Source organism: Oxyura jamaicensis, chromosome 1 (genome assembly GCF_011077185.1).
Source record: "Oxyura jamaicensis isolate SHBP4307 breed ruddy duck chromosome 1, BPBGC_Ojam_1.0, whole genome shotgun sequence".
Classification (NCBI taxonomy): domain Eukaryota; kingdom Metazoa; phylum Chordata; class Aves; order Anseriformes; family Anatidae; genus Oxyura; species Oxyura jamaicensis.
The window spans coordinates 79,846,106-79,860,177 of NC_048893.1; the positions used below are offsets into that span (position 1 = coordinate 79,846,106).

General features: G+C 39.1%; 1 protein-coding gene across 1 annotated transcript in view; it reads right to left on the minus strand.

The window, feature by feature from the left end:
• Positions 1-12,273, minus strand: part of PRMT8 (protein arginine methyltransferase 8) — a 71,980-nt gene extending 59,707 nt beyond the window's left edge. Inside the window, exon 1 of the mRNA XM_035313382.1 lies at positions 11,583-12,273. Coding sequence (XP_035169273.1) covers positions 11,583-11,657 — 75 coding nt within the window. The 5' untranslated portion in view covers positions 11,658-12,273. The remainder of the gene's footprint in view (positions 1-11,582) is intronic.
• Between the last annotated feature and the right edge of the window lie 1,799 nt (positions 12,274-14,072).

Sequence of the window (14,072 nt, forward strand, 5' to 3'; positions counted from 1 at the left end):
CTTTCTTTCTTTCTTTCTTTCTTTCTTTCTTTCTTTCTTTCTTTCTGGAACATATCAAGCTTATTGGAATCCTGTTTCTTTAAATATTTTTTCTGTTCCTGGAATGACTGTCACCTCAGTGGGATAGGAGGAGAATCATCAGTTCTCACATCTGACCTGGCTGTACATTCAGAATTAATGGAGAGGGAGAGCTTTATGATAGGAAAAAGAATCTGAAAGATAGTGTGAGAAACACAGAAGAAATGGGATTTTCAACATGACTGAATCAAGGGAATATTTTTTCAGAACTGCTATACAAATGAAAACAGCAGTGGTTCGTCTGTTATCATTACTGCAGGGACCACAGCAGTGAAGTGGCCCATCTACACAGTTACAATATCACAAAAATTAGATGTGCTGTACCCAATGATTCTATTAGCAAGGTTCCAGCACATGACCTTGAATCAGTTTGTTTATACAGAGGTACTTGAAGGCACAGAACCATACTATTAACTCTAGACAGTTAAGTGAAGCCTCTAGGTTGGCAGCCTAGCCACCCTAAGCTCTATCTGGGGTCTACATAAAGAAAGAAGCTCCTTTAAAGTACAGTTCAGGTTTGAGATGGGCAGAGTTGCAATTCAGAGGTGTTTGTCTCTTTTGATGAGACAGGACAAGTAGGCCACCAACTCAGACATCTTGTTAAGTCATTTGAAGTTCTGTGAGCAAAAGCCAGATCCTAGTCCACTGATTTAAAATATAATAATAGAAAATAATTGATGATGGATCTGGTGATAGACAATATTAGGACCCTAACAAAAGCACGATAAGATTCAGAGGAATGCACCTGTTCTGTCACCAATAGCAGAACTGACACTAATTGAGTATGAGAAGCAGTAAGGTTTCTTTTGAAGACCATGCTACCGTTTGAAGACCATATCATAAAGATAAGTGTAAATGACTGAAAGAAGAACAAGAGAAGAACAGCGATCATAAAGATAAGTCTAAATGATTGAAAGAAGAACAAGAGAAGAACAGCATTTTCTCTACCTCCTTAAAAATGTCCATCTAAACTAAGTCCATCTCAATTCCACCTAAGATTTCTCACTAAAAACAGATTATTAAATTGGATCCTGATTAAGTAGGATTTTGATTTTAAGTTGGTGTCAGAGATATTGAAGCCGTATCCAACAGCTAAGAGACTTAAACTATGCAACTAGATAAAAGCTAAATATAGAATTGCTGGCAAATACATTATGCAATTAATCGTCCTGATTTCCATTGTTCTGAATTGCATAGTCTGTACAGTCCAGCAATTGTAAGAAATATTTTTTTTGGTGTTGTTGTTGTTGTTTTGGGGGAAAAAAATTGAAAAAAAAAAACACATCATAAAAACTCATTTTATTGAGATCTTCAAATTGTCAGGTGGAATAGAAAAGTAGTCAATAGAGATGATAGAGATGTGAATATACTCAGCATTTCACAGGTCTGAATGCTTAGGGAGACCCAGGGACTGTGTTCCTTTGTTACAAATTCCTTAATTTACTGTTTTTTGTTTGTTTGTTTGTTTGTTTTTAATCAGACAAGGGAAGAAAATTAATAGAAAGTATAAAATATTTAGTTTCCCAGTGTTCTTATATCTTGTGTTCGATTTGCTTTTTCAGATTTACTTGGATGTAAAATTGGTGTTTGGACTATTTTATATTTGTATTTTTCCCCATCATTTGTGATGACCAGAACAAGGAAATGGGTAGAAACAGGAATAGTTTACCAGATTTCCTTTTTTTTTTTTTTTTTTTTTTTTTTTTTGTCAAAATAGTAGTCCTCTGTTGTTATTCACTCTTACTATACATTTATAACTTCCAGTCCTTTAGCAGAGATCTAAGAAGTAATGGCTTTTAAGAGAAGCTTAAAAGTGGCCCTGTGGCCTGTGTGTTTTAAACACAGGATTAGACCTTCACACCTCTGGAAAATATCTGATGCAGTCAAGAGGCCCTAAATAGCAAATATATCATGGAAAATATACATGGTGCTTTATAGAATGATTAATGTTGATGTTCATTATGATAACATCTTATAGGAAAAATGTACTGCCAATAACTTATGAAACACGAGCTGCTAGGGAACAGTTCTAATCTTTATATGCAAGACACTGTGTGCGTGCAGTACAATCTACATATAATTTGAAATTGTTAAATCCTGTTAAAAATTGTTACCATAACTAGGTAACTGTTGCATTTATGTCTGTATTGGTCATGGGTTCATGTATGTATATAACCAGTTTTCAAGGAAGAACATTGTAACAGTTTTTGATCATACATTAAGACTTTATTGATTTAATACATGATCTGTATTTGGCACAGTCAATCTAATCTATTTGTACCTAATCTACAGGTACAATTAATTTTTCCGTGACATTCTCCTAGTGGATCTATAGTCATTTATAACTACTTATAACTGGTCGATCTCCTAGTATTTCAGTAAGGCTTGGAATCTTAAGCCAGTTAAAATATGTTTATTATATTTGTTTATGATTTAATGGACAGAAATATGTGTATGTTTCAGGAAATGTCTGATCACCTGCACAGACAATTGTGGTTCATATACACTACATTCAGCACATTTGTGTGGTATTAAATTTACTGCACAAAAAGTCACAGACTTGGTTTATTTGTGGTGTGCAGAGTAATCATCATTCAAAACACACTGGGTTTACTTGGCCATTCCAGTTGTAGTATAATTGTATGTAAACTCTTTAAAATCCTTATATTTAACCTATACAACATTTCCATGCAAAACTAGAATAAAGGTCTAAGTAAGTACAGGCATACAGTATAGCTAAGATGAGGGCCAGGATTTCAAAGGTATGTAGGCAGAGAAATATTCAGAAATGTGCATCTGTTACTTTCAGAAGTACCCATTGAGCTCACTGTCTTCCTAGGTGCTGCATCCCACTCTCTCTGTAGCTTCCAGTCCCTCTTCTTAGGGGTTCATCAGTCTGGAATTCAAGGCCTAGCAATGACCAACAGCCCAGATGTGTAACCTTGGCTCAGACTAATGAGAAAATTCCTGAATTGTAAGAGAGAGTTTGAAAAAGCCTGTAGCATAGATCCATGAAACACAAATGTAAAATTCAAGGGACTCAGGAAGAAAAATTGTAACACAAAGAGGTATAACCTTCTAAAGGAGTCTAAAGATGGCAACAGGAACATGAAGAATGAATATGAATATAAAGCACAAAGGAAAACATGAACACTCCTGGGAGCAACAGAAGCTGACCTATCCTTCCTGCTTCATGATTACATGGTTGGCAAAAAATCTTTTTACATCCTCTGTTGGGAATGACAAGCATATTAGTGCTCAGCCCAGTAGCTTGTTAATAGCTGCCTCTGGTATGTTAGGCAACAAATAATTCATTTGTATTTCCGAGTTGTACATATTCTGCATAAAAGAGATTCTGCAGACATGGTGAAAGATGCCTGAACAGAGTAATTCAGTGAAGTGAAAGAGAAAGAAGCCACTGGTATGTAAGAAACTCAATTGGCTATTGCTTGACATTAGTAACTTTACATTAATAGAGTAAATTTGGTGAAGCCTTAGGGTGCAGCATGAACTCTGCATAACCTGAACATGGTATATTGGTTGACTGAACAACGGTGAGTGACATTGTGTGGGGGTCTGGGTGGATGCTGATGGGTGAAGGGGGGAATGTGCTGACTAAGGATAGTGCCAGATAGGAGCCTGACACTGGAGATAACAGAAACCATCCTGCCCTGAAACAAGGAACAGACAGTCTGAAGGAACATAACATATATGTGTCAAGAATTGATTGGACTACAGCAAATGAAACAAAGATTGCACAGATCTCAGGGAAAGACTTAAGCAAGGTCCCTCCCTGGAGGCACCCAGCTTGAGCTGATATACTGGTACCATTACATTCTTGCTGCTTTAAATTAGAGTTGACTCTTAGAGGGAATTTCAGATGCCTGGGGAGATGCATTCTGCTAGGGGAAACAATGGGATCCCCTAACAATAACAACAATGCCTAAATTACTGAAGAGGTATTGAAGAAAAAACATTTTTGAGAGTTGAATTTCTACAAATTTCTGAATGTATTTTACCTGGCAAAAATGTTAAAATCAATGACCTTTGTGAGAGTAATTAAACTGCATATCATCTGACTTGCAAATGTGCTAAGTGTCTTCTTCTCAGACCTCTGTAAGATGTGTAGGTGTTTCAGAATTTAAGAACACAAGACCAATTATATTTAACTGATGAATCAAAGGTATAAATGCTTGGAAGTGATCTATACTTACATAATCAAATATTTTCAAATGTTCCTTTTCTGAATTGGGAGTTGGTATTCCTAACAGATCACCAAGTTAACTGATCTGAAACTGACTTTAGAGCTTTGCTAGTACTGTATCTGAAACGTGAGCTTGTTATTTCAATTTGAAGTGGAAGGCTGTAGCTTCCTGTATTCTCCTAACTAAACTGAATTTTGTCAGGATATATTTACAAAGGAAGATAGTGAATATAAAATATGTTATTGAATGAAAAGCTAGGACTCTTCTGAGAGACTGCCTTTTTAAACACAGAGTTACAGTTTTTAATTAACTTAATCACAATATCAACAGAGAAGTATATAAATGTTTGATGTGGTATTAGACTTTAAACAGGATGTTATTCTACAGTATATCAGTCCACATCACCTCAATATTGTTTTCTCTGACATAGTTCTATAACTCTTACAACCTAGGAGTGCAAAGAAATGAAAGTCATGGAATAACATGCAGTTTGAATTTATGTAAATACATAACTTTGTGTGTGCATTTCTCTATATATATGCATATATAAAGACACATGCGTTAAGCAATTTTGTAAGCAAACATATTAAAGGGTGGCTGAAATGATAAATGATTTCAATGTTAAGACAGATATTCAATTATTAATAGCGTAGCCCTGATGATCCAGAACTAGCATTGTGTATTGTGTTTGCATTTTAGTCTTTGTGTGATGAGTAGAGTAACTTTCTTATTTTGAAACATTGTTAGAGTAGAAACTGTTGTGTCAATGTGACTGGATATCTTGGTAATTCATTAATAGTCAGAGTCTGAAATGATACTCCTACAGCAGATTGCCCAGGACCATATCCAGATGGATTCTGAAGATCTCCAAGTAAGGAGATTCCACTACCTCTCTGGGCAACCATTCCAGTGTTTTGTCAACCACTCAGTAAAGAAGTGCTTCCCAATGTTAAGACCAAACCTCTTATGTTCTCTTAATAGAATAGTAATGTAGTTAAAAGAAGCTAGGAAAATGATCTTCACAGCAATATTCAGAGTAGATGAGAGAATCAAGATTATATGCATCAGGTTCAGCAAGGAAAATTTGACTGTGATCAAATATGAAGGTGAGAAGGTGCGTGAGGTGGAACTGAGGCTAGTTGATGCTGAGCTGCTGCCCAAGATCCTGACGCTGAGACTGGTGGGAAGTAGTGTTCCATTTCCTCTGGTTCTACTCATTGGAGAGGTGATTGGGATGGATCTTAGAAAACAATATGTGTGTGTGCATGGCAATGAGAGTGCATGAAAAGTTTTCACTGTCAGAGTCTCTCTCTTTTTATAAAGTAAACCTAGCAGTGTCTGGGTGATACTTTTCCATTTGTGTCAATAAAACTAACGTGGTTTCAAAATGAACACCCTTAAGGAGATCTGATTTGAATGCAATGCCTATACCAGAGGCAGAAGAAATGTATTGTCCATCATGATCACAAAAAGAGGAAACGGGAAGGGCTTGAGAAAAAAAAAAGTTATATCTTTAAATCTAAGTTAAAGCTAAGATGATGGCTAAATATTGCCACATAAAAGTCAGAAAAAGACACCTAAATTTTAGTTGGAGCCACTATAAATCAACACCAATGAGGTGGTGATTGATTTTTTGTTATGAAGAAGAGAAGGCATTTATGAAATATAAATTAGGAGCAGTATTGCCCAGTCCATGAATTGGATCCATTTCCTGCTGCCCATTTCTCTGCGAGATTTTAAACATGGAAAGAACTATGCTGATTCCAGATAAATTGATTCTGAAGCACTGTCATAACTATGTGGCAGGTGATGGTGCCATGTCATGTTTTATAGTCAGATATACACACTGTCAGATGGCTAAACTACAGACATCCCCTTTTCCAGATGCTTACTTATCACATGTTGTGGAAGGGCATCTGTTTTGAACAGATGCACTTCCAGTCAGGCCTATGAAATACTTCCAAGCTTCTGTGAGAGATTAGCCCATCTTGACCTTCTGCTAATAGACAATGAAAAGAGATGAGAACTGAATACAGAGTACTTAAGAATTCCCCATAAAAATGGGAAAAGCATGAGGAAAGCATCCATTGGTGCACACTGAAAAACAGGGAAGGAAGCTATTCAAGAGCTGAACCTTGAGGTAAAAACAGAAACTCTCCAAAATACATAAGGTGTGTTATGTTTTCTGACTCACTTGGCTTTGCTGGATAATGATCACTGAAACATCATGCTCATTATACAATATGTTGAGTCAATCATTTCTGAGATTAACCATTGATTAACCATTTGTGAGACAGTGCTGGAGCTGGTAAAAACAAATTTCAATGGAGAATTTCAAGGAAGCTCTAATACACTAAATGAGGAAGCAGCCCTGGAGACAGAGGACATGGAAAAGATCAAGGTACTTGGTGTGTTCTTCACCGTGGTCATTTCTAGTAAGATCAGCCATCAGGAATCCCATGTCACAGAGAACACAGAAGACTGGATCAAGGAAGCTTCATTATCACTTGGAGAAGGATCAGATTGGGGAACACTTTAGACCAGACATACATACATCCCAGAAGTCTAACAGGATGTATCCGCATGTGCTGAGGGTGCCAGTCAATGTAATTGCAGTGCCACTCTAAAATCTTTGATCATGCTGACTGCGAAAGATTCCTGAAGATTGGACAAAAATAAATGTCTTTTCATTGTTCAAAAAGACCAAAGAGGATTGAGGAAACTACAGGCCAGTCAGCCTCACCTCAATTCCTGGGAAGCTTACGGAGCAAGTAATCTTGGAAACAACTTCGAGGATTATGTCCACATGAAAGACGTGAAGGTGACCATGAGTGGTCAGCATAGAATTACAAAGGGGAAATTGAGTTTAAGAAAACTGCTAGTTTTCTACATCTGATGAGGTAACTGGCTTGGTAGATAAAGGAAGAGCACTGGATGTTGTCTTGACTTTTGACACTGTCTCCCATATACAAGCTGATGAACTATAGGTTAAATAACTGGATAAAGAGGTGGACTGAAAACTGTCTAACAGCCAGGCCCAGTGGGTAGTGATCAGTGGAAGAGTCCAGCTGGAGGTCAGTCACTAGTGATGTACCTCCAGGGGTCAATACTGGCTCATATACAGCTTAACGTATTTGCTGGTGACCTGGATGATGGGACAGAGTGTACCCTCAACAAATTTGCAAATGACACAGAACTGCGAAGAGTGTCTAATAAAACCACTTCAGATGTGTTGCCATTCAGGGGGACCTGGACTGGCTGGAGAAATGTACATAAAGAATCTCATGATACTGTAACAGTTACACTCATATGTATGGGGAAGCATGTCCATTATATCTGTTAACTCAAATCTTCAAAATATTTTTTTTCCTAACCAGAACCTAAGGTTTGTATAATAGGACACGCAAGGAGGAGTCTATTTTGTTACCACTGATAAATTGCCTAATCTCTCTTTTCTCTGTAGTACAACATACTTTTTTTCTATCAACACTGCAAAGTCTTCAGCATGAGAACTGCATCTTATGAAGTCACTGTGCACTGTACAAAATTATCCCAGTTTCAGGTCCTAGAATCTAAGTTTTGCCACTTTTAAATTAATGTTTGCCATTTTGAAGTGAATAACAAACATACTACATGTAGATGCATATATTTGTTGGATGTGTACATAAACCTCAGCACTTTTTACTATTCCTTTCACCTGGCACAAGTTCACCAGACACATTCATGCACACATCTCCTTTGGAAATCTCAGTTCTTTCAATTTATTTCCCACCACTGGTATCAGGCCTGCTATTAATACGGCTTCCAGGAATACCCACCTACATTTAATATAAAAAGCTCCACAAACTGAAATCCATGGCAGGTCAGCACTGTGACATTTGAGAAATCTTCATGCGTATGTTCTACAAAGAACAATTTATCTTTTATTTTATTTTCTGTCTGAATGCATTTGATTATCTGTAGGGAACGCGATTCTGGACTTGTTATTTATGCAAACAGACCTGGTTTTCATGTATACAAGCCTTCTTTCTTTACTAAAGATAGAGATTTTTTTAATTATTTTTTTTTTCTGAGAGATTCTACAGCTTTTGTGCCAATGAACAATGTTCTCTTCAAGTTCATGGAATAGCCTAGGGGAATAAAAACTTTCTGAGTAATTGTTTTCATTTTGCAATCTTTAAAATCTGAAAAACATTATCTGAAACCATTCTAGCAAGTTTCATATTAGTGGGACCCCTACTGCTTTCACTGAGGCTCTAAACAGGAAGGACTTTTGAGGGTTTTATTTCCATTGACATTTACTATTCTTCACTTAGACTCCTATAAACACAAGAAAAAAACAAAAACTGTTCCAGTCAAAACTCTGGCAGACAGACTGATAGACTGATATCTGGCTGTTATCAGCACACTTACATAATTGCTGAATAAAATTACAGAACTATTTTTAGCTTGATCCAATATCCATCTGCACATGTGGGAAGGCTTCTATTCACTTAACTAGGCTTTGAATCAGGATATAAAGCTGTGGGTATACTGATAATGTAGATGTTTGTACAATCTGGTAGCAAGGTAAACTTACTCTTGTAAGTTTATTGATGAGATACTGCTTTTTTACTACCTTCTATCCTTGTTTGCAGAATATCTTGAGTATTGACATAGTGTAGCTATGGTTTTCCCTTGTGTATATTTGCTGTCATCACCTCTTCAAAGTTTTGGGGCTAATAAGATGGCATGATGGTCATCAGAGGGGAATCAAGAGAGTAAAATGTTTCTCATACAGGGTCCATGTTCTTTGTTTTAACATATTTTTTGTAAAGTGTTCTACTACTGAAACAGTATACTTGCCATATTTGAACTTGAAAAGATTAATACTCTTTTAGTTGTGGTAGATTTCAACAAAACAATATATTTTACTGTGACGCTGTATCATATGTTCACTAGGAACTTCGAGTCAATCTGAGTAAGAACTATAATGTTTTTTGGAACAATTTGCCAGTGGGACGTTTTGACCATTTGTTAAGTGTTTTAACTGTTCATCTCTCTCTGGATGACATTTTTCAAATCATACCTATCACCATGGCAACAAAATACTTCAGAAATCCAATGATATCAGACCCTGAACATTAGTGAAAACCAACTGGTTTCAAATGAAGCAAATTTATACCAATTCCTAATTTTCTCCTACACCATGACAACTCCAAAAGTGAGGTGCTTTGATCTGCATTCCTTCTGTCACAGAACATTTGATAGCCTCAAAAGAAAGTTAGAGAAATATAGGTTTGAAGGTCAAACTGGTATCATATGACTTTGCTAAATATAGATGCTTGACTAGTGAAAGAGCTTCAAAGTCCTGGAATATTTTATCTGGAGCATTTCTAAGACCTCTCAGAACAAAACAGAGCTTAACATCACAAAGATGAAAATTAATAAAGTAGGAAATATCTTGGCACATGTTACAACACTTCTGGCTTTAAGGCACATTAGAAGATGCCTAATCTACAACAAAGGCACATTAGAAGATCCCTAATCTACAACATTTTCACTCTCATTTCACAACTCTGTCACTGGTGGATACTCTGAGGAGAGGAAGCACAGCATTTTAATATAGTCCTGCCTGTATGCAGTATTGTAATTAAACTTATCACTAAGAAAGCCTTCTCCATAACAGCACATTTCAGTGTGTGCAGCATTGCACAAACAGAAAAACAAAGCTGTTTAAACAACATAAATGTACTAATACAGAGCTGAAATAGAAGAGGAATATTTAAAAAGCTTCTCTCATCTATTTGTCTGCTACTATCTAAAGATGATTTCCATTGAAAAGGGGCTTTGAAATGAACTGGTTATGCTTGCATTGCTCCCTGCAATACTGTCCAGTATCCTGGGTCATTTAATGTAATACATTCTGTTAGTACTATGTCAGTTTACAGATGTGCAGCTAGACTTCTTGCTACATATAGATGTATCTTCTGCAAACAGTACTCTGTGGAGTTGCAATGCAGTAACAGGCATGTTCTTTGATTTACTGCTTACATTAAACTACTTTAAGATAATTCTGGTCTTCATCTGGCATGGCAAAGCAGGCGTATTTATAAACATCAAGCACATCTTTCTTAGCAGAGGGAGCACTATTGCACTATTAGGAGGAGTAACATGGGATTCATGAGCGAGCAGGGTACCTACTGTGAGGACTAATTGAAAGCAGGAGGCATTTGGCAGAGACATGGAAAGAAGCAAGAGGGTGAAGTCATGTTCTCACTAATACTGAAGTGGTGCTTTTGTTCATAATCTGTAGGGCAATGGGAAGGAGGGTCAGTGTTGCCTGTGCATGTAATGGCAAAACCGCTGAAGTTGATTGGGGTGCAATATCCTCGGGGTCCCGCACATGGCTCTGCTGTATGTCGCGTAACCATACGATAAATGTTCAGTGGGAGTGTTAGGCACAGTCTATTAATAGAAACGGGGAGTTTGGCACGCATTAGCACATTTGCCTGCCTCCTTCTCACATGCTCCCAGAGAAACCTGGGATTGCATCCTGCATCCTTCTGCTTTCCCAGAGCTGAGACATTGCATACCGCTGTATCATTTGAGAAGACTCAGTCAGGTCAAGACAACCCTAGGGAAGCAAACGAGGGCTGTTGCTGAGATAGGAAAGGTTGAGGGAACCAAATGTAATTTAGGGAGGGTGGGGGTGGGATGCAAAGCTCAGACGAGCCGGGCGCAAGGGGAAATACTCTTCCTGCCCTCTGCTCTTTGCTCAGGCAGTTGTGCTTGGTGATATCCAGGGTGCTGCAGAGACAGATTTTCCTTATCTCCCCCAAGTAGTCCTGCCCCACCACTGCATTCTCTCAGGCGAGAGAAACACTAGGAGCTGGCCAAGGTGCTGTAGAAAAAGACCTTCTTTTTCCATGACAGCCTCCTCAAACACAGAGTTAGCAGCCCCCTCTCCCTTGCCGCCGCACTCCCCCCCCCCCCCCCCCCCTTCCCCGTTCCCCATAGCGACGCAAAGCCTCTCCCCTAAGCAGCCCGCTCTCGCTCACCGAGCCTCCCGGGAAGAAGCCGTTGAGCGGCTGCTTCCGGGAAGCCGCCTGAGCGACGAGACGGTCCACCCGAGTGCAAAGTTGTCTGCCGGGGGGAACGGAGCGGGAGGGTGGGAGCGCATGCAGGAAACCAAAGGACAACAGAGGCAGGGACATGCCGAAGGATCCAGGAAAGTTTATCTGAGCTTACTGCTGTTTCTGCTAAGGGAGCCCGGGGGGTGGGGGAGTTGGGGTGCAGGGCTTTGCCTTGCGTCCTTACCTCAGTGCTCTCGGCAGCGTTCTCCGCCATTTTCCTCCTCAGGAGCAGGCAGCGGGAGGAGTGTTTCATTCCCATAAGAGCTAGCCAAGGGGTTGGGGCTTCGGGGTTGGTGTTTTGTTTTATGTTTTCAAAGATTTCCGAACACTTGTGTGTGCCAAAGGATAGGGAGAAAAATATTACGGAAAGCAGCAGTAAATCAGTCTTCTCTGTTCTTTCCGCTTCGTGCACAGGAATGTTTATCTTCTTTTGGCATCAGGAGCTCCTCGGGCACTTGCAAGTTCTCCTCTTTTCCTCTCACTTGCACTTCTAGTAGGCTCTTAAGATGGTCAGAGAGGCGGCACACACTCTTCAGGTTAAACTAAAGGGCTGTCGGGTTGTGAATCTTCCCCTTCAGAGAAAGCAGGCAGGCTAAACAGGAGAGAAGCACCAGCTAAAACGAACTTGGGCGTGCAGTGACCAGCTGGGCATCTTTGTGTCCTGTGGGTATTCTTCCAGAGGCAGAGGGAGCCAGAGACAAAGCAACAGGACAAGGAAATCATAGCCCTTTAGTTTCCTTCTTTGGGCTTCTTTTTCTCTAGGTCTCCAGGAAACTTCCTTTAAAGACAATCACAGTATTTGCCACAGTCTTTCCATTAATGTCTTCTGAAACAGCAATCCCTCTTCTCTTTCTCCTCCCTTTCCACTTTTGTTAAATGCTCAATGCCCTTCTCTGGGAATTGCACTCACGTGACTTTCATAGAAAAGCATTATCTCAAGCTCCCCCCACTCGTTGCCTACGCCCTCTCATACACAGGCACGCACCCACGCACACCCACGTTGTCTCCCTCTCACATAGGCATGCAACATTTTCCATCCTGTCTCATCTTTCAAATCAGCAATACTTTTATTTGCAAAGACTCTCATTAAGGATCTTATAGGGCTGCTGAAGAAGCCTACTTCAGCTTCTTTCCTCAGAGTTCTTTGCTCCAAGTAGCAAACCTGGTTTCTTAATTTATCTTAATTTCTTGTATGTGCTCCTATCTTCTGTTTTGCTTGAATTTTTCAGCAGGATCCACACCATCGGATAACCATGAATTGTAAACATACAGTTTCATTTTGGATACAGCTACCGCTGAAAAAGGTGGGTGGGAGGGAGGGTGAGAGGGGGGTGGGGAAGAAGAGGTCTCACTGGGGCAAAGAATGTTTTGTAAGCTTGAATTATTTATTTATTAATTTATTAGATGTCTTTACCTAATGCCATCTTCCTCTGTGACAATGCATCACAACGTTCCACTCATTTTGTTGACATGTTTATTGTGCTGTTGTTCCTCCATCCCCACCATCGCTTTCTCCTTTCTAGTTCAGAGTTTCCAGTTGGGAGGATTAGGTTTACCTCACTCATATTGCTGTGGGTATGGGTGGGAGAGGGGGTGTATTACATAATTAATCCTTCCAACTTCACGTTCTGCAGCTCCATTTCCAGCCCACTGTTCTCACGTTTTTGTTTTGTTTTTATATGGAGGAGGTGAGGAAATAATGCAGGTGTGTGGGTGTGTGTAACTTGTAGGATTTCAAGGACTAGAGCAGGAGTGCTTTTCTCTGAATAGTTTGAAATAATTTCTTCTGGGGGTGTCAATAGAGACCTGAAGAAAAGGTTTGAAAGATTATTTTCTGTGTGCTATTTTAAGCATGTATCCTGCTCAGATGCTACATCAGTGAGAGATTGTGATAGATTTTGCTTTTTTGTCCCCTACACACTATTTTAATGTCTTTTAATTACAGCTTATCCTCAGCTGAGCTCTACAATACTGACATGTCATCAGCTACTGCCAGAACCACAGGAGGCACCTGTGCACAGGAGGCTGAAATATTCCAGGGGTGGAGGAATGGGGATAGAGAATATAAACTAAGGAGCAGAGAGCAAAAATATTCTCCCACCCCATGGAGATGAGGAACTAGGTGCAAAGAAATTAAATAAGCTAATTTCTCCCTTTTACTTGAACAGATTTCATGGATATGTGATAAATCACATAGAAGTAAGCAACCCAGGGAAGCTGAAGGTATGTGACATGCTGATATGTCAAATGGTAATGAGAACATGCCATGTAGGGGACAATGATACTGTATGGAGATGTTTCCAAATATGACAGTATGTTTTAGAGACACATGCCATACAGTTTCATACTGGGCCTCTATAAGATATTTTGCAAAGCCATTTGATTATTCAGTTGTTCAGAAGCCTGCTTTTCCTTTCAGATCAAATTTATCCTAACACCTCAAGAGCTTTCATTAGGTACATACTGTTGCTAGATTTTTTCAGTAATCACCCACTACTCTTTTATTTATAAAGTAGAATTTATTTCACACTCTTTCTGTATGAGGTTCAAATGGCAACTGAAGTGGAAGCAGGGCATTTTCCCTGTTTTTGAGGGGACGTTCATAGAGCTCTTGAAGGTCTTAAAACTTTCAAAACATGAAAATTCATAGGTAGCTATTTTAGAGTATTCCAAA